Source organism: Sinocyclocheilus anshuiensis, unplaced genomic scaffold, assembly GCF_001515605.1.
Source record: "Sinocyclocheilus anshuiensis isolate Anshui unplaced genomic scaffold, SAMN03320099.WGS_v1.1 scaffold587, whole genome shotgun sequence".
Lineage (NCBI taxonomy): Eukaryota > Metazoa > Chordata > Actinopteri > Cypriniformes > Cyprinidae > Sinocyclocheilus > Sinocyclocheilus anshuiensis.
The window spans coordinates 121,733-143,295 of NW_015552579.1; the positions used below are offsets into that span (position 1 = coordinate 121,733).

General features: G+C 34.7%; 1 protein-coding gene across 1 annotated transcript in view; it reads left to right on the plus strand.

Annotated features, from left to right (window-relative positions):
* Positions 1-1,666: 1,666 nt before the first annotated feature.
* Positions 1,667-21,563, plus strand: part of LOC107665241 (prolactin receptor-like) — a 29,344-nt gene continuing 9,447 nt past the window's right edge. The window contains exons 1-4 of the mRNA XM_016456044.1: positions 1,667-1,924; positions 16,231-16,324; positions 17,368-17,500; positions 18,881-19,050. Coding sequence (XP_016311530.1) covers positions 16,261-16,324; positions 17,368-17,500; positions 18,881-19,050 — 367 coding nt within the window. The 5' untranslated portion in view covers positions 1,667-1,924; positions 16,231-16,260. The remainder of the gene's footprint in view (positions 1,925-16,230; positions 16,325-17,367; positions 17,501-18,880; positions 19,051-21,563) is intronic.

Below are 21,563 nucleotides of genomic sequence, written 5' to 3' on the forward strand. Positions count from 1 at the left end.
GGGTTTTGGACAAAGTTTTTATATGATTTATTCAGTAATCATTCATGTGATTTGTCAAGTTATTTATACTCAAAAAGGCCAGCTTGACTTCTCTTATGCTTTTTCACTTTTAGACATTCTATTTTAAGTAAGTCTTTTCCCCTCACTTTTCCCTCTCAGCATCCATTTGTCTTACCTTGTTTATTTTCTTGAATGTTTTATCCTTAAATACTTTAAACACTTCTCTCCTTATAGAAATTAGGCAGCAGACATTGGTATTGCCTTTAGCCATCTTTTCTATAGTCACATGAATCCTGGAGCAACAGGGATCCGGAAACTGTTAATGAAAATGCCTGGAAATATTACCCTATAATGGCTTTAAATTTGGTAGCTGTGCCTGTGTGCTTAATTTGCCCTCTTCTATATTGAGTATAAATTGGTATAATCAGAACAGTGTAGATCCTTGGTGCAAAAATGAGAAACTAGGCAATTAAAAATATTTTAGTCATCATTACTTTTACAGTTTGGCCCAGATCAGAAGATTTATAGCAAACACCCTTTGATACTAAATGTTTTATTGGTCATGATACCATTCCACGTCCTGATGCTGTTTTTCCATGGCTACTAGGAACATTGCAATGTCTCTAAATAGAGGAAGTTCCACAGTATCCTAGTAATCATTCATTTTATTACTATTTCAATAAGACGCACTATGCAGCAAACAAAGTACTCAAGTGCATGATGTGTAGCCTTTATCTCAACAGGTTTTACAGTGTTTGATCAAGAGCAGAACCTGTACAGTCATGTGTTTGGATAGCAAGTACAAGCAGTTTAGAGTCATACAGGATGATCATAAATAACTGCCAGCTGTATATACATTTAAACAGGTAGTCTGTATTCTATCTATCTATCTATCTATCTATCTATCTATCTATCCATCTATCTATCTATCATCTTGAAGTCACATGAGTCACTAAATTATAAATGATGCAATATTAACAATAAATACCAGGGGAACACTGCATGATTCAGACTTTGTCACAGTGAAATGATATGCTTTTGTGTGTATATTCTTTCTACACTTTTTGTCTCAAAACCGCAGAGAAAAGCTGGAATGTACCAAACACTTCAGTTGCACGGCAATGCAAATTCTCTCTTTAATGTCCCGCTTATAATATTTTGATTATTTTGAGCACAAATTTGACTTTGAAAGCACAGACTTTGATTTCTGCGCATTTACTTCACAAATTTAAAACAAGGTGAGGGATTATAATTGTTAAAAATTAAATAAAAAAAATAAGAATAAATAAAAATGTATTTTATAGTGGTTAAAATTTGAGTAAATAATATATAAAAACATTTTAAGAAATAATAAATGTAAATGTAATAAAAAAGTGAATAATACATTAAATTATATAAATTAAATAAATTAAACAAATATATGAATACACATACATACATACATACATATATAATTTAAAATTAAATTAGTATTATTTTTTTTATGCCCAATTCATACATTTTTACTTATTATTTGAGACTTTTAATCTTTCAATCTTAGTCTTTCAATCTTTAATCCAAGATTATTCATTCATGTATTATGGAAACTACAGCAGAATCACAGCGACCGAACGCTGCGTACCGGACTACACCGGGTGGATGAGATTAAACTGAGCGCAGAGTGGGAGGAGTTGACATGGGAGGAGCTGAGCATTCAAAGCCACGCCCACCGACAGACAGACCGGTTGGACTGGAGATGTCCATCGCCCGAAGGCATTTGACTCACCTGAGAGTTGTAGGAACGCACATCTGCTCAAGACACCAACTAAGCTTTACGAGTGATCGGTTACATAAGCAAGCAAAGCAGAAATCAGCCAGTTCAATGTAGCAAGCCTGCAAGCACGATCACTAAAGCGGGAGCTCATGATCGCCCTATGAACAGCAGGTAAGCGCAGAACTGCTACTATTCTGCTCTGAGATATCGAAAACATTGAATGCTCTTGACTGAGTTTGAATAAGAAAAAAAAGATAGCATTCCTACATAAGTAGCTACTTAACAGGGTTTATTAATACAGGACAGTACATTTATATGATCAAAATGTTCTGTTGAATGATTTGACTGAACTACATATTCTGCGTGTAATTAATTAAATTTCACATTTAAATCTGCCTAATTTAAATATTTCATATTTAAGCCACTTTACTATGGTTGTTATAGTTAGTTATTAGTTACCAGTAAGAACATGCAGAGTGCTTCATATGGTAACACCTAATTTAACTGCATTTATTCAAGTAAATAGATAGGTATATAGATAGATAGATCGATAGATAGATAAGGGTAGAAATATCTCCTGAAGAAAACTTCACTTTTTGTATAGTTTTATAAGTAGATAAGAAAATCTATATTTATAAAATATTTAAATAAAAAAATATATTTTATGTTATGTTTTATTTATACGTTTGACAAGGGTGCTTCTGAAGTGGCGCAAAAGAATGTTTTTTTGTCAAAAAAAAAAAAAAACTGTTAAACTGATAAATCAGTGTGTAAAATGTTGGCCACCCTTTAGTACAGTGTATTATTTGTTATATTAAAAAATATGGAAAGAATCACTAATCTATGAATCAATATGAGTGAATATGAATGAGCTACAGCTCATTCATATTCACTCAATATGAGTGAATATGAATGAGCTACAGCTGTAAACAATTACATATTAAGTAGCCTGTATGTTACCACTGTGCACTGCTATTATAATTCATATACACTTAACAGGCACTGTGATGTAAAGTGTGATTTTAACCTTTTTGATTTTGACTTGACCATCAAATAGCCTCACACTGGCCCAGAATCAGATCAGCGCTTTACAGTCTAATTATATTAGCGGGTGGAAAGTGCTGATATAGGCGTTCATTATGTAATGAGCTTTGCATTGGTCTAATCCAGGGAATAAGAGGACAGAATGGCTGTGAAGACTTCAGTGTTCCAGTTTGTCAGTGCTCATTAACAATTTAATAATGGGTGACTTGTTGTGTTTCAAAGTGTTGGTTTGTGGTGTCATATTTGATTATTTTGTCAGCTGACATTGTAATGCAATTCAAACAGAGGCAGAGATCTCATTTGAATATTGATTAGAATATTGATAGTCTGGAATATTGACAGTTTTCCTAAAGCTGATTAATTGAATCAAATGAATTAAATATTTTTTGGTTGTATTGTTTGCCTTTAGTTTAGACTGAGTTTGTACAAATAGACTTCTTGTGATACTTTTGCTCTATACTGTAATGCTGAATTGAAACTGAACAAATTCTGGTTTCACTTATGGTGATACAATCTTAATTGTTCGTACTGATATGAACAATAAACTGAGGTCAAACAAAGTGTACAGTACAAACAGGAATCAAATTATATTTGTCTTATGTATTTAATATTAATTTGATATTCAGATGCATAAAACCAATCAAACCCAGTGCATGGCGTTGGGTACTGAACACACCGGAAGAGCTGACAATAGCTTCTTAACCTGTTAAAAGTGAGACCTGCCACTTCCTAAGCGGTCATTCAACTTATTGTATCAATGAGAGTCTTTAACACACTTGCATTTAGCTCTGGTTGTTTATTGAGCTGTGTAATAAAACTCCTGCTATCATGATAGTCTGTCTTTTGTTGGTTAGTGCCATCCTGAGGGCCTAAACGTGTGGATTGTATAGATAAGTGGCCAACAGTGTACTGCAAACACATACCAGCTTCATCACTGTGTCTGTCACGCGACTCTGTTCCCCTTTCGGGCTCTGTCTTTACATTTATTTTGAAAGCTGACGCTCGCGATTATGGTAAGGGGCGTTACATTTCCGACGAGTGCTTGCGGTGTTCGGCCAATCACAATGCACTGGGTCAGCTGGCCAATCAGAGCAGGCTGCGCTTGTCGGAAGGAGGGACTTTGTAGAAAAACGAAGCGTTTGAGAGAGGCGGGGCATAGAGGACCTACAATAATGTACAGTATTTGAAAAATAATGTGTTTTTTGAACATTAAAGCATGTCAACATATTCTGTTACACCAAATACACAAAATAATGATCTTTAAAATAGCATCATATGACCCCTTTAGTGAAATATACAGTTATAAGTTGTAAAATATATAGACATCCTGTAATACCGGAAACATTGTCATGGTAGTTTTTTACTTTGAGTTTCTGGCAACAACAGCTCCAAAGTTATTACTATGAAGTTTTTTTTTTACCATGACAAATTCAGACAGGTGTTCATTTTTCCTCAATTACTGTAGTTTGTGCTATTAATGTAGGAATGTTCTTTGCTATAAAATAATGACTGAACATGACAACAGTGCTTTTGAATTAGAGTTTACATGATTGATTAATGGACATACTGGAACATCAGCCTGGCATTCAGGTAATTCACTGCAATTTGTTGAGCTGATGTCAATTCGGCGCTCACTTTGTGACAAGCTGTCAAAGCCACCCTGAAATTAAATATACCATTTAACATGAGCAGATTAATGCAGTAATACTTAAAGGGGTCATATGATGTTGCTAAAAAGAACATTATTTTGTGTATTTGGTGTAATGAAATGTGTTTATGTGGTTTAAGGTTCAAAAAACACATCATCAAATTTTCATTTTTGGGTGAACTATCCCTTTAATTAGTCTTACGCAGTTATCGCTGCCCACCTGAATGACTAGATATGCCCCCAGAGACACAGGTCCACCTGTCAACAATGTAATGATCCTAATCCCTAACGTTAGTCTGGATTTACCTCATGGCCGATCACTTTTCAGGTCTATGTCACACACACTAGTGCAACACTACACCTCTGAGGAGGAGGTGGTTTGGATCTGGCTTGCTCTGGATGGTTGTGCATTGTGCAACTGGCACAGAGTTTTGCTGCGGGGGCTGGAAAACAGTATTTGAAAGAACAACACACTAGACTCACAAATGCCTGACAATGGCAAACTGTCAGGAAAAAAAAAAGTGTTAATCAACCGTGAAAGTTTAGATTTGAGAGCATCTTTGAAAGTTGCTTCCTGCTGTGGTTTTCCACTGAATTCTGGATAATATCTAAACAGATGGCCCCTTTTCTAGGAAATCTTTAATTACGTTTCTTGGACAGATGTTTGGCATGTGACAACATGCCCTATGTACACTGAAAAAAATTGGTGTGGCAACAGTTTTCACTGAGAAATTGCTAGTAAATTTCACAAATAATTACAAGAACCAAACCTGTGGGGGAAAAAAAGATAATTGCGACTTAACTTACAATTCAGGAAAAAAAAAGTCAGATTTGTGAGATATTACGGATGCAGGAAAAAAAATAGTAGGCTAAATCGTGTGCACGGTTTACTATTTCGTTCCCTCGATTTATAAATTGTGCGCACGATTTACTAATTCGTTCCCTCGATTTATAAATTGTCCACACGATTTACTAATTCGTTCCCTCTATTTGCTAAATCGTGCACACGATTTATAAATCGAGAGGACGAGTTAGTAAATTGTGCGCACGATTTAGCAAATCGAGGGAACGAATTAGCAAATTGAGGGAACTAAATAGTAATCGTGTGCACGTTTTAGTACATCGAGGGAACGAATTAGTAAATCGTGCGCATGATTCATTCATTTTTTCTTGCATGTCATGTGCGGGGATCCGTAAAATGAGAAAAATAATCATAATTGTGAGATAAAACTCACAATTGCAAGAAAAAAAGTCAGAATTATGAGATAAAATGCATTTATTTCGTTTTTTTATTCTGTGGCAGAAACACTACAGAACAAAACAGAATTGACCCTTCGCAGGGAGTTTGATTGACAGGCGATTTAACCAATCATAATGGTGAATCAGCCATTTTGTCCGACAAACAAACCAGACAGGAGAGTAGATTAACATTGGTGGATTTGAACTTGAAAAATTTTATATATTGATGCTTTTCCGCAGTTGAAACAAAATACCCTCTGATGTTCATTCATGTTTATTTTGTGCTATAACTAGTAACGAGGAAGAGATGATTGGTTCACGTGCTGCTTGAACTGAGGTGCTACAACGATCTGTCACGACACATTAAAGAGCCACATTTCTTGTATGTATTTATTGTTTGAATTTGTGTGCATTTATTGTTTGAATTTCTTAAAAAATGACCAAATTTGAAAGCTGAGACTTTGTTTAATACCAAAAGTAACCTGCTCTGTGTTGTTTTTCGGCACGTTGCCAGTTCCCTCTTTGCTCTGCGATGTATTTTTCAGTGCGTGAGAACATGATGTGGCATGAGAGCGACGTGGCTTGTTGGACGTAGCAACAGTAACTAAGGGGGGCAGGTCTTTGTGAAGGGTCAATTGCAAGATGTAAACTTAGAATTGTAATTTTTTTTAATTTAGAAAAACTTACGTAGTTAATAAAAACTAAAATTTCTTTCCCTCTTACTTTCTTGTTTGTGTACAGTGCAATATTTTAGTGTCAATGCTTTTAATAGCCATACAAATTGAAACATGATAGGGTTTAATCGCATACAGGTAACTCTGGATTTCCTGAAGCAAACAAACAATGATGTTCTTTTCTCATAATAAGGGCTCTAATGCACTCCTGCTGGCATATGATGATTCATGACCGTGGCATTTTTTCTGGCAAGAGGTCCAGAATAGAAGTGAAAAATGCATTTTATTTTATTTCATTGCAGTGACTACCATCGCCATGTCATCTTTTTTTCTGAATAGCTGTTGTACCGTCTTGAGTGATAGGTTAAATGGTAAATATAGCCATCCTAATTGGAAAATTGTACTTGCTGTCTGTGGTTGATGTGTGCTGAAACAACCCACATAACCTCACTACTCTGTAACGATACTCAAACTATGACCCAAACATTCACCCAACATGACTGTCATTCATTTATATTAATGAATGACTCCTAATTTATATGTAGTTAGTAAAAACAGATTTGAGCATTGGAAGTTAACATTCTATATTTTCTTATTCCATATTTATGTGCGTAGTTTTTTTTTTATGTTTAGCAATCTACAAAACATTTTTAATAATTTTAAAGTCTCTTATACTCACCAATGCTGCATTTATATGACCAAAAATACGGTACAAATAGTAATATTATGAAATAGTTTTTCAATTTAAAATAACCATTTTTGATTTGAATATATTTTAAAATCTAATTTATTCCTGTGATGCAAAGCTGAATTTTCAGCAGCCATTACTCCAGTCTTCAGTGTCACATGATCCCTCAGAAATCATTCTAATATGCTGATTTGATGCTCAAGAAACAACATTTCTTACTATTATTAATGTTGAAAACCGTTTTGCTGCTTAATATTTTTGTGGAAGCTGTGACACATTACCATTCAAAAGTTAAGATTTTTAAAAAAAGAGAGAGAGAGAGATATGTTTTTCCTGCAAGCATGTGACACTGAAGACTGGAGTAATGGCTGCTCCAGGAATAAATTATAGTCAAAAAACAAAACAAAATTAACATAGAAAACAGTTCTTTTAAGCTGTAATATTATTTTTTTAAATTACTGCTTTTACTGTATTTTTGCTCAAATAAAAGCAGCATTGATGAGCATAAGAGACATTTTTCAAAAACATTTAAAATAAAAAATCGTAATTATTCCAACCCTTTGACTGGTAGTGTATATAGTTAATACTCATTAGCCTAAGTATAGTTTAACACAATATGTTAGTTCCTCGCAAATCACAGTGCAAATGTTAAACCTCCTGTAGGTAAAATGGTGGGGCAAAATTAGGTCAGGTAATCCGCCTAGATCTTTTCATAGCTTTAACCTGAGAACATTAATTCCTAATGCCAGCAAGACCTCTCAGAGAAGAGTCGAGGGTGTGTGAGAGAGCGAGTTTCTGGATAATCTTCAGATATTTGCCGACTTGTTGACAAGCCCCTGCTTGCTACGGTTCACCCGGCTTAGCGGCTTTCCCCCCCCCCCCCCCCCCCCCCCCGGGCAAGACCTCTCAGAGGTCTGTCTATGGAATTATAGGGGACAGAAATGGCAAAGAAGAGTGGAGGGTGGGCGAGAGAGAGAGCGAATTGCTAGATAATCTTTAGATACGTGTCGACTTGTCGACAAGCCCCTGCTTGCTACCGTTCACCCGGCTTAGCAGCTTACCCCCCCTTTGATGTTATGTAAGATAGCTGTAAACAGTAGGAGGGCAATCTTCTAATGCCAATTATCAGATCAAAAGGAACATTCTTAAAAAATCTAAATCACCAGAGAGTGAATAATGCCATCAGGAACACACACAATAAATGAATGGCTACTGTACTGCTAAAAGGAGATGATGTTAATGTTGCGTTTACCCTCACCACAGACACCGTGTCTGAATTTTCATTTTACATGACTAAGTTACAAGCCAATTGGGTTCACTGATTGTCAGTGCCTTTTCCGCAACAGTTCAGAGTGCAGCATTTGTTTGCCAATGGACAAGCATTCAGTGCAATCATACTAGTCAATAAATCAATGCAAGCTTACGTCTGGGTTGGAAAGGTCTTGCTCGAGGTCATTATCGCTGCTTCATTTCTTGGCCTAAATGCACTGGAATAACTTGAAGAACAATGATTATTTTCTTTTTGATTACTGTACTTAATAATGGCAGTATATACACGTTGCAGTCAGACATGCCTGTTTGTGCAGTGCTGTCTTATTACTGGATTAAATTCGGCCCAGGATTCTGTTTTGAAGATTATAGGGTCAGCAGTCCGCACACATTTATATCTTTACTGATTGATTCCCAATTAAGGTTAATACACAACAGACCAATTAGATGACAGTTAAGGGTCAGTTTTTTAATAGCTCTAGTATTTCTGTTCTGAATTTAGTCATTGATTCATTGTTTAATACAATGTGGTTTCATATTTTGTGATGTCCCTTATAAAAATCAACAAATTTATGGATTACTGCTGATATTGACCAAAATTCCACATTGCCTACAGCAAACAAACAAACAAATAGATATATATATTTTTTTTTTAAATGTTTACAGTGCCATCCAAGAAAATGTAAGCTTAGTTTATTTCACCTAGTTGCCAAGGCAACCTTTCTAATTTTCATTTAGTTTATTTTGATAAAATAAAATAACTAACTAAAACTAAAGCTGAAATAAAAGTGAATAAAAATATACAGACAAAAAAATTAAAAAGAAATAATAAAAAAAAAGTAACAAAAAAAATACAAAAATAATAAAAATGAAAAAAAAAAAAACATGCAACAAAATTACTAAAACTTTAAAATGAAAATGAAGACAAAATATTAAAATAAAAACACAATTTTAATATTACACAACATATCAAAATATTAATAAAAACTATATCTCGATGATATTAAAATAACCCTGGCGTTTTAAAAAAGTGTGCCATTTGATACAGGTCCACTGACTTGACATTTGTTGTTTATTATTATTATTTTTTTATTAGTTGTATGCTTTTATTGTAGCCCTCTAAAATATTATTATTATTATTATTATTGTTAATAATAATAATAATAATAATAAATCCATCATACAAGTTCAAATATCTGTGGCTGAAGCCTGCAAGTTGTTGAAAAGACAGTTGCTGGTAGGAAATTTTTTAGAAAAAAAGAAATCCTTAGTAAAAAAAATATTTTTTTAAAAATTTCAAACTTTCTAGGTTGCCTTGGTGTCTTTTTAGTCTTGATGGTCTTGAGGTTTTGGGCAGCTATAATATGCTGCTGTCCTTGGTACTGAATGGTATTTAATGCTGACCAGAGTCGGGCAACATGAGAAGGTATGAGAGTTTAAGTTTCCTTCGTTGGCCACACCATAAAATGGGTAGTTTTTCAAATCATGGCTACATCAAGTCAAAGACCAACTCTATATTCAACTTTGGATGCTTTGGCCTATTCACAGATGACAAAAGAAAGTCCTAGATGTGAGGGGAACAGGCTGAAACTAGAGGGCTGCTGTAGGGCTGACTAACAGTGCTGGGACAGACGCAGTGGTTGGCGACAGGCCTCTGAGAGATGTTTGATTTTAAATAAAACAGGAGTGAATATTAAAAAGTGAGTAGAAAGGGAGAAGGAGACCGTATTTTGGGAACCTTTCATTTTGTCTTTTTTCTGTGAAATACAATAAAAGATCTTTTGAAAATGTCGCAGTGTTTATTTAGTTAGTTAGTTAGTCCATACAATGAAAGTCAGATGGGCAGTGTTGTTTTGGACCTCACTGACATTCATTTTATGGACAAAAAAAAAAAGGAAATATTCCTCAAAATATCTTCTTTTGTGCTTTGCAGAACACAGAAAGTCATACAGGTTTGAAACAACATGAGGGTGATTAAATAATACAATACAATTCAATTCAAGTTTATTTGTACAGCGCTTTTCACGATACAAATCATTGCAAAGCAACTTTACAGCAAATTAAGTTTCTACAATATTTAGTGGTAGCTTATCAGTGGTGACTGTCAGTTAATGTACATATGGCAGAAATGTACGGAAAAATCAATTAAAGACGTAATCAAACAGACGATGAACACTATTAACAGCAATTATTATATGATGCAATCAAACTTATAGCAAAATGTGGTAGTTCTGTATGTTGTTTCAGGGTTGGCATCATCTGAGGTCCTCTAAGATATAAGAAAATCATTTTAATTTTTTGGAAAATTAAGCCTTTAGGAGGTCTGGCATCTCATGAACTGACTGATCCCATTGTGTATGTTTAGTAAGAAAGTGAAATTAACATTCAATGTTGAATGTAGTTTTGCGGATCCTTAGTCTGGAACTACAGAGCCCATGAAGAGTGAAAGTAAAAAAAAATTAAGACATCAGGAAACATTTTCCTCATGCATTCCCCCAAGAGACTTTGATGGAAAACTTGTGATGGCAATGATATGAGGTAGGAGAAAAAAAAACGCAAATGTCAACAGATGATTTTTCAGCAATGCGTATTTGCGTATATGTTAATTGAACCATTCATGACGGAAAGCAACAATCCCATGACCTCCTTCAATCTTCATGCTTGTTGAACTCATTGAGGCTCTATAGGGCTGCCAGCGTATGTCGGGTCAGTGTCATGAACCATTCCACTTTATGGAATATGGAATATGGAATAACATAGTTTGACCGGGTCTTTCTGTTATGATGATATAATCCCTTACGTAATCAGATATGGAGTATATGGCAGCTGGAGAAGTTTTCTTTTTCCTTTTTTAACCTGTGATGCCACCCTGTTCACAAGGGGAAATAAAAGTTCTTTGCTCTCTCTCTCACTCTCTCTTTTCCCCTCATTTGCTATCTGTCATATTTATGTCTATCTCAATCTGCATTCCTAATATCATGCTTTCCATGTGCTTAGTGCTTATTTTTGTCATCAGATTAATGGTAGGCTGGAGATTAAGCTGATTCTGCAGAGGTGTCAGATGCCTAATGTATTTGCATATTATTTCCATACTTACACTGGGAGCACTTAATATCATAAAGTGATGGAAACTGATACGTTAAATGAGAAAACAGCCTGCATGACAAAGCAGAAAATACAAATTCAGATCGATTGATTAGCTTGTGTTCTCATGCCACAGTTGGCGCAGCTTGAATTAATTCTCAAGGCTAAATTCTAATGAAAACAAATGGATGTAAGGGCATAATTCATGTCTATTTAGTTTCCAGAGAATTTTCTGTCATATTTTGCTAGTATGAGTCAGGACTTGTTGTCTTCTGACAGTTCGTGTTTCTATGCATTACACAAATGAGCTCAGGTCAGAGGTGCATAGGTCGTGGCCTCATCCATCCAGATATTTTTGAGATATCATTGAAATCTATTAGTATGGCCATTAATTGGAAAGATGTGCAATTGATTTAGACTTTACAGAGCTCAGTTACATGCACAGGCAAACTTTGAGATTTTTGCAAGTTGATTCAAAGCCATTGGTAACATACTTAAGTTTTGAATAGTTTTTCCTGACAAAAAAGATTAAGTAGAAACCTAAATTGCACAGTGAATGTGAGTGTTCTGATGTTTGTTTGATCCTACACATCATATCGTAGATGAATTAGAGTAAACGTAGTATTTCACTAAATTTTTGGCATTGCTGTTGCTTATTTTTCACTCAAAACCTTGGCATATAACTTACTCAGCACAAAGTAGTTTTTTTTTTTTTAAACTGAATCTGGTCAGTAGGCAACCACCCAAATGCTTCCTATTTGTTAAAACACTTGAGATCCCTCAATTCAAATCCTTCTAACATACTCTGGTGTTTCTTTGGCTCTGTAAATTTACATAGTGCCAATAACATTAGTGCCAAAAGTGATCAGTGATTTACTAAAAACTTTACAGTGTAGCTTGCCTAGTCTTGGCTGCTCAGATTGTTCATGACTATTCATTAGAGAAATTCACCTTTTGTGCTTTTTTTTTCTTTTGTCCTGTAGACTTCTGCTCATGTTTAAGTCATAGTTAAAGTAGGAAAATTCCATTCCGATTTCTTAATTTTACCAAAATAAAGAAAAAAGAAAGAAAGAAAAATGATGACCACAAATTAAAAAAATTCAAAAATTATATAAATTATTATATATTGCATGCGTAACAGTTTAGTGGCACATTAAAGGTGATATTGTCAATATATAATGTAATGTTTTTGAGTTACAAGATTTTTTGTAAAACTGCTACAGTATGTCATAATTATTCAACCCCTATTCAACATTGCTGTTTTTAAAGGGAACTGTAATTTTTAATTATTTGATAATGTTTCCTGAGGTGCATTTATAATGTTAGTATAATTTTTACATCAAAAATTGTCATAATTTAAAAATAAAAGGACATTTTCTACTAGGGGTGAACCATATCATACCGTCCACGATAATACCGGTATAATTTTTTACATGATAAAAAATGGTCATATCGCGATATCAATGATATAGCGACATGATGATGTATGGCGGATATACATTCCCTAGCGCGCACAACAACACCACCACAAACCCAGTAGGTGTGTTCGACTTGAAGCAGCGCTGCGCAGGCCGATCGGCGTATGACATCAAAGTATTGCGAGAGCGGTTCTAGAGCACATTCGAGCGCACACTCTTACCTTCAAAAATAGGCGAGGCGCATATCTTTAGCGAAGCGGCGCGGAGCACAGCTTTCAAAGTATACTCAACCGCGGATGAGCGTGGACGGACGAGCTCACACATATGCGCAGTACCACCTACTCTTGTCTCAACATTCACCTCGCGCATGCGTTGTTGTACGCGCACCGTCCGCGCGGTCTCAAAAAAATTGTCTGCACGAAAAATATAGCCTTAACGCGCCGCAAAGGATGGAAAATGCCCTTCATTTTGTTTGCACTAATAAATGCTGCTGCCTGCCAGCTGCAATCACCAATTAAACATTGTTCCATGTTTTTTTTTTCTATATCGTCATAAATATCGTTATCGCAAATATTCTTGAAATATCATGATATCATTTTGAGGCTATATCGCTCACCCCTATTTTCTACCCTGATCTTAGTCCTCTGATTTGAACGCTCTGTTGGAAGGGGCGTGTCTGCTGTGAGACTTCAATGGAAACGCCCGTTGCTATGACTGGCTAACATCTTTGCATATGAAATAAGTATTAGGCTACGTGTGGAGCTCTATCAAAAACGTTTTCTATGTTTTTACTATTACAGCTGTTGAGATTAACTAATCTTGGAGAGTGTTGATTATAGCATTATATTTAGATCTACTCCCGTTGCATGAGAGGTTTTAGCGATGAATGCAGTGATCTCGTCATCGCAACTCGAGTTTTGCACTTTCACAAATGCTTTCATCATAACAAACAGTGCAAACACAATGTAAATAAGAGAATCACTGTGCAGTGTCAAAGTGATCTTATGAGAATTTGTATGTATTTTACATAAAATGTGGTTCAACAAAACGTACATTTACTTACTTTGCACAGACACTGAAACGTACAATGCTGACGTATTTACAACATCTAAATGTACAATACTGTTGTATTGACGACACCTAAAACGTAATTATTTACGTATGAACAACTTTACAGACTTACAAATGAATCCTTATGCATATTGAAAACGCGGTATTAACATTTTATTATATTGTATTTAGTTGTCATATCAATGGCATTATAATATCAATGTCATATCAATGGAATATTCAATTCATTCATTATTTCATTATTAAATGGTTTACTCATTTATTTATATGAAATGATAACATTTCGTACTGTTCTGTGTGATTTCTGCTGCCAACCAGTTTCGAAGAATACATAATGTTAAACAAGACTACACTTTAAACCCTTAAAATGAATAACATTTCTGCAATCGTTGAAACATTACTTATGTAATATTTACTTTGTTTGCCATGGGACACAAAAGGCGTTTTCTTCGACATGCTGTGACTGACAATAGAACCATAAAATAGAATTTTTTTCTAGAAATAGCCTATGGATAGGTTTAGAGGTAGAAGTGGGATTAGCGACAATAAAAAAAACAACATATTTTTAATGCTATATTGTTACTAAAATGGTAATTTCCCTGCCTATTTTGTTCAATTCCGTGTTATATTCACTATAAGTGGGTAGGTTCAGGTTTGGGGGTAGGTTAAGGGGTCTAAAAATCTAAATCACATCAATAAAATGATAAAAATGCATTGATACAAATATCTTAATGATATAAAAGATTCGTAAATATTTAACGTCTTTTAGCTGTTCGTAGCAATTTTTTTTTTAGTCCAATGATCCTTTATTGCTCTTCTGTCCTTCTCATGTCACTAACGCTCCAGTGGGAGGGGCCAAAGACGTGATGATGTAGAAGTAGTTCAGTCGTTTTCTGATATTGGTTTCAATAAAAGCTGTATTTAGACTAACAAGCAAGTTTTGAGCTCTGAAACTCACAGGATGTTTTTATAGTACAATGACACATCAAGGAAAATTTGATTTCTCAATTAATGACCCCTTTAAGTCACTTGTTTGTATGGTAGGGCACAAAACTGTTAAAACACAAGAATTTGGAAAGCCTATAACAAAACTTAACTAGCTTGAGCTGTTACACATACATAAATTTAGCCAATGAATGTGCTGAAGTTGAGTGGCAATAATACATAAGTCAAAAGAGCTCTCACAAAAGTATAGAGAATAAATTGTATTTTGTTTCCCAAAAGCTTAACATTTGGAAATTTGTTTAGCTGTGTGTCTGTTATAGTTCAAGTTGAAAATTGTTTCCATAGACCTTTAAAACTTTGATTGGAGGCATGGATCTGTCTGCCTTTTTTATTAGTTGAGCAATTCATTCTGGAAGTTTCACATATGCCAATAACAGTATTTCGGCCCGAAAGGGGATGTTGAAAAGCAGAGTTTAAAACCTTTGCCTCAAGGTTGTAAACACACAAAAATACCCTATAAAAGTAGTGGAAAATTTCCCACACTAAGAGATAGTGCTCTTTTACATGCTGCTTTGGCCATGTAAAATGTAGAAAGTGGCAGTTTGATGACCACTATATTTTTAACTGGTAAGCAGTTGGTTGCAAAACCTCATGAAATATAGATTTACCTTTCAAGTTTACAGTAACTAAATGAGTTTGGTTGATCAGAATTGCTTTGTTCTCTAAAATCAAACAGATCATGATTCATATTGTCCTTTGATAAGAAGTACTGAAGGAACAAATGATTGAGAAAGTATTGAAAGGTGCAGACGTGATGGATAGGTATTGTTTATGTCCAGTGAGTGACAAAGGACATATTTGATTATTGTGAAACCGCATCCTGTCATAAGTACAAAGTCTTTAGTTTGATGTATAGATAAAAACATTTTTGCAAAAACACCTTGTTCCAACTTCCTGGAAGAATATTTGCACACAAACAAAAATGATGAAATCTGATCTGAACAAACAAACAAACAAACAAACAAACAAACAATCCAACAAATGCTAATTCAGAAAAATGTTTTCATTTGATTTGATTTGAACTAGAACTGCATTTTTTTTAATGGTCATATTCATAAAATATCAGAAGTGGCATATTTGACTGCTCTGGTCTGTAAGTAGTTATTTTCAGGCGACAACGAAAGTTTTCTAAGTGAGTTCAGTGTGTGTTTTATTTGAATGGTCCCACGTACTATATACAGTATCTTATGTTTATACTAAAACACAGATGGTTCATGGACATGCAAATCAATTACAGTTACTGTAGTGCATCTACTCTCTTCAACAACCTCTATTTTAGTATATCTTTCATCATACAGATCTAATATCTCACTTTTCCTCTCGTCTCTCACTGACAGATCTAAGGAGTTCAGAAGCCACGAGGGACGATGAGGAACCCTGGGGCCGTGCTGATTTTGACCTTTATTGCCAAATTAATATTGCAAGCAGCAGGTGAGCAGTGTTAGGAGTTCTGTTATATTGCTTTTAAACCTATAGTAAGCAGTACAACCTGACTAACTTCATCTTCACACTTACTGTACACTGCTGTTTAAAATGTTAAAAAATGTTTTTTTTAAGACATGAATGCTTTTATTCAGCATTTAATTGACACAAAATGACAGTGAAGACATTTATAATGATACAAAAAGATTATATTTCATATAAATGCTTTTGAATTTTATATTCAAAGAATATATCACAGTTTTCACAAAAATATTAAGCAGCAACTGTTTATAACATTGATAAGAAATATTTCTTGAACAGCAAATCAACATATTATAATGATTTCTGAAGGATCATGTGACACTGCAGACTGCGGTAATTATGCTGAGAATTCAGCTTTGCATCACAGGAATAAATTACATTTTAACATATATTAAAACACTGTTACAATAGTACTGTTTTTACTGTATTTTTAGTCAAATAAATGCAGTCTTGGTAAGCATAAGATATTTCTTTCAAAAGCATTTAAAAATCTTACTGACCCCCTCAAACTGTCAAATAGTCGTGTACATATATGGATTGCCATAAATTTTGGTTTAGATCAGTGTTTTATATTTTTAATATTTATTCAAATAAAAATGGTGTATACTATATTAAAAGAGCAAGATCTCACAGCATTGATGTTACCTCTGTGTCAACCTCACTATTTAAAGATATTTAAGTAAAATGTTAGATCAAATTCTCACGTTGTGATACTTTGATATATACTACGGTACTGACTGATTACCATATTTAAGTACCATGCTATTTACATGTACTTAAAAGAATAACATGGTTGTTTTTGTTAGTATATTCGATGAACAATGTAAGCCATATTAATGTAACACGAAGCAAACAAATTTGCATAAATCCTACATTTTCGAATGTGAAACTTTACATATGAATAGTCTTATGTATGTTTCAGACAGAAAAATACCTATTTTACAAAAGGTTAATGTAACATGATGTTGAATTCAACTAATGTACTCTAAATGGGCACTATATATCCATAGGTGTCAGTCCGCCAGGCAAACCCAGACTCACAAGCTGTCGCTCTCCAGAGAAGGAGACCTTCACATGCTGGTGGGAACCTGGAGGTGATGGAGGCCTGCCAACCACCTACGCCCTCTACTACCATCTAGAAAAGTCAGTCTCAAGTATTTCTTTATTATCTTGAGAGTAGACTCAGTCTATAATGGCCATCTTTACTCATCTCTTTGTCTCCCAAAAAAATATCAAAGGCCTTGCTCTTTCCTCCAGTAATGAATGGTTTAAACTAGATTTTCTCTGCCATGTGTTTATTACTTTCTGTTTCTGAGCGCATATGTGAAATAATCAGAAAGCATACATGATATACCTCCAGCCAACACACACGTCAAATATAAAACTCCTCAGATTTTCACCAGAGCAGATCCTTGTTAGTGCCATGAAGTGTTATGCCAACATTACAGCTTTGAGATTCAGCAAGTACTGTACACAAACCCAATAATGTGTAATACTGCACCAAATGGAGTTTATAGAATTCATTTTAATACAGTTGGATGTGCTGAATATTTAAAGGCTACAATCAGTGAATAGTGATATGTTTTTTTAAGAGCAAATTTTCTTTCCTGCATTGACAAACATTGACTGAAGCAGAATTTTCATCATCACAATGAAACATCAATATTTTGGGGCCACCCCCCCCCCCAAAAAAGACTGTATTTTAATTGCATATAACTGCAATAAAAAAAGGTTTATTTTGTCAACTTTAAGGAGTACACTAGTACTGTATATACAATACTGTTTGAAGATTTTTTTTAAAGATGTTTCTTATGCTCACCAAATCTGCATTCATTTCATCAAAAATACAGTAAAAAAGTAATAATGTGAAATAACTGTTTTCTATTTGAATATATTTTAAAATGTAATTTATCCCTGTAAAGCAAAGTTGAATTTTCAGCATCATTACTCCAGTCTTCAGCGTCACGTGATCCTACAGAAATCAGTCTAATATGCACATGATTTGGTGCACAAAAAAATAAACATTTATTTTAAAAGTTGAAAAATTGTGCTGCTTAATATTTTCATAGAAACCATGATAATTTATTCAGGATTCTTTGATTAATTAAAAAAATAAGGTTCATTTGAAATAGATTTTTTTTTGTAAGTATTTGTCACTTTTGATTAATTTCATCCTTGCTGAACAGAAGTATTAATATCTTTAAAAACGTTTTGTATGGTAGTATAGATTAGCATCAAAGCTAATAGACATGGCCAAAATGCCATCAGTTTATTTTCAACCCAAACATAATAAATGATTTAAGCAAGATTAGTTAATATTTTTATGATATCAACATGAGTATTACTGTCGGCATGTTCATCACCAAAATACTGTTTATCTGTTTAGGAGTGCAAGTTTTTCCACTTTGCTTATAAACTGTCACAGTTTTCAGACACAGACTAGCTGTAGAAATGTTCGTATTTTTATTTCGGTGTCTAATTTGTATAAGCGTAAACGTGTCTGTTGATATCTCTCATATGCAGCTCAGAAACGGTCTACGAGTGCCCAGATTACAGAACCGCAGGCGAGAGCTCGTGTTTCTTCAACAAAAACGACACATCGCTTTGGGTCAACTACAACATCACTGTGGTGGCCACCAACGCCCTGGGGAAGAACATTTCAGACCCCGTGGAGGTGGATGTGGTCTATATAGGTATGCTTATGTGTTTCTGTCATCAACTCATTTGAACGTACTATTTGTACTGTACCACCCCCTCTATTTATTTATCATCTCTGTTTATTTCTCTTATTCCGTCCCGCTCACATTATGCTCTTTCCAGCATGATGTGTCATTTGTTTGTAATTTTGTGAGTTAGTACATAACAGACGGTACAGACCACTGTTGCAGATTGTCATCAATAAGAGGAAAGTTATTGCTGCCTGTCTGGGATCACTGTTGCGAAAGAGCATTATTTTGTCCTTTGGGTCGTAAAACATTACACACCATTTTCATCGGTCACATGTTCTCTACTGTGTTATGCCATAAGGCTAATTTTTTACAAATCTAAAAATTAAGATTCTTGTGGTTTACTTTTAGTTGCAATTTTAGTTTTATCCCACACAGTTTGCCATGTCAAGTTCCTTTGATTTGACGTTTTGTTCGTTCAGTGCAATTCCGTCTTATCATTAACTCGTATGTACAACTATAACCGAGACTAAACTTTAACTAATGTTTTTATTTATGCTGAAGGGGCGAAACATTCATTCACAATACGAAGCACACTTTTCTGTTCTTTCTTCCTTCTTCAGCAAGTTTGTGTGCAAAGGTCACTGGAAACTGGAAACCAACTAGTTTTGTGTGTTAATGCCGAATTTTACAAAAGATAAGCAAAAAAGAAAATGATGTAATTTACTCACCCTCATGCGGTTCCAAACCTGCATGACTTTTTTTTTAATGGGATGTTTTATAAAAAACTCTCACAGCAACTCTTTTCTGTATAATCAAAGCATTAAGTTACTATAGGGGCTGTCAAGGTCCAAAACTGGTTTGCAAAATAAGCAAATGAGACTTGATAGCTACAGTGGTTAGCAGTGACTTATATTTCAGTCTGTTCCTCATACAAAGCTATGGCTTTAAAAGACTTGTAAGGGGCATATGGACTCTTATGGTGCTTGTCTGTCCTTTTTGGAGTTTTAACAGGCCCTGGTTACTGTATGATTCCATTATACTCTATGGAAAAGCGTAAACATTCAGCAAAATATTATGTGTTCCATGGAAGAAAGAACAATATACAGGTTTGATACAACATGAGGTTGAGAATGACAAATTTTACTTTAACATTTAAAATGGTGTGGATCTACACTATCATTCAAAATTTCGGAGTCTTTTTTTTATTGAGCAAGGGCACATTAAATTGATCAAAAGTGACAGTAAAGACCTATATGTTGTTACAAAAGATTTCGATTTCAAATAACTGCTGTTCTTCTGAACTGTATGTTTAGCAAAAAATCATGTATGTGTATCAACTGTTTTCACAGTGATAATAAGTCATGTCAGCATGTTAGAATGATTTCTGGAGGATCATGTGACACTGAAGACTGGCGTAATGATGCTGAAAATTCAGCTTTGCATCACAGGAATAAATTACATTTTAAGAAATCAGCTATTTTTAATTGCAATTAGAAACCAGTTATTTTTAATTGCAATAATATTCCATAAAATTACTGTATTTTTATTAGGGCTGCCCTCGACTAAGGATTTTTCTGGTCGACTAGTAGTCGTTCATTTGAAGCATTAGTCGGCTAATCGCACGTTTATTAATAAACCATTTAAATCATTATAATGAGCCTTTAATTGCCTACATAGCCTAATAAGTGCTCAAGCACACGCATAAAGCTTGCCACAGCGCACTGGCAGAAGCTATGATTATGAATGTGCCAGGGAAAAACAGTAAGGAGGCTGCATTAACATTTTAATAATTCACTGATAAACAAGTGCTTTCTTTGTTTCGGTTTAATGCCGAATTCACACTGCACGATTTTAGCCCGATTTTTCTCTCGCCGACAGGTTTTGCGAAATCGCCGACAAATGCCCGAAATCGGAGGCAAATCGGTGCTCGTTCACGCGAGTGACAATCACGCAGTGTGAATTATCAAAGACGCGATCTGAGAGAATCGCCGACGCATCGCCGACGCCCGTGAAATATTTGGCATGCTAAATACCTGGAGCTGTCGGCTATTCACAATCCTGCTGTGTGAAATGAGTTCTGACTGAAAAACACATCGGCGATGCGCCTGCATGCATGTTTCAAACGGATTACATAATCTGAGAATATTTGTTTTCCATTTGAATTGGTTAATTTGAAAGAATACATTTCACTCTCTATAGATATATTTTAATGTCTGTAAGGCAAAGATATACACGGAGTTTCGCGCTCGAGTTCACAGACCGAGACGGCAGAAAGCGCATCCTGTTTTCTTTCATTACTTTACAAAAGCGCATTTTGTTGTTATTGTGAGTGCACACAAATAAACAGAGAGTCTTTACAGATTTGAAAGATGTATTACTCTCATCTGTATGACCAAAAATTACGGAGTAGCCTATTTTAAAGCAGCACTATGTAGCCTAACTTTTTCTGTGTTCAAAATTGGCAAAATGTATATAATGAGTGAGTACATCATGAATTCATCTTCCAAACCGCGTTTTTGTCTTATTCCGAATCACTA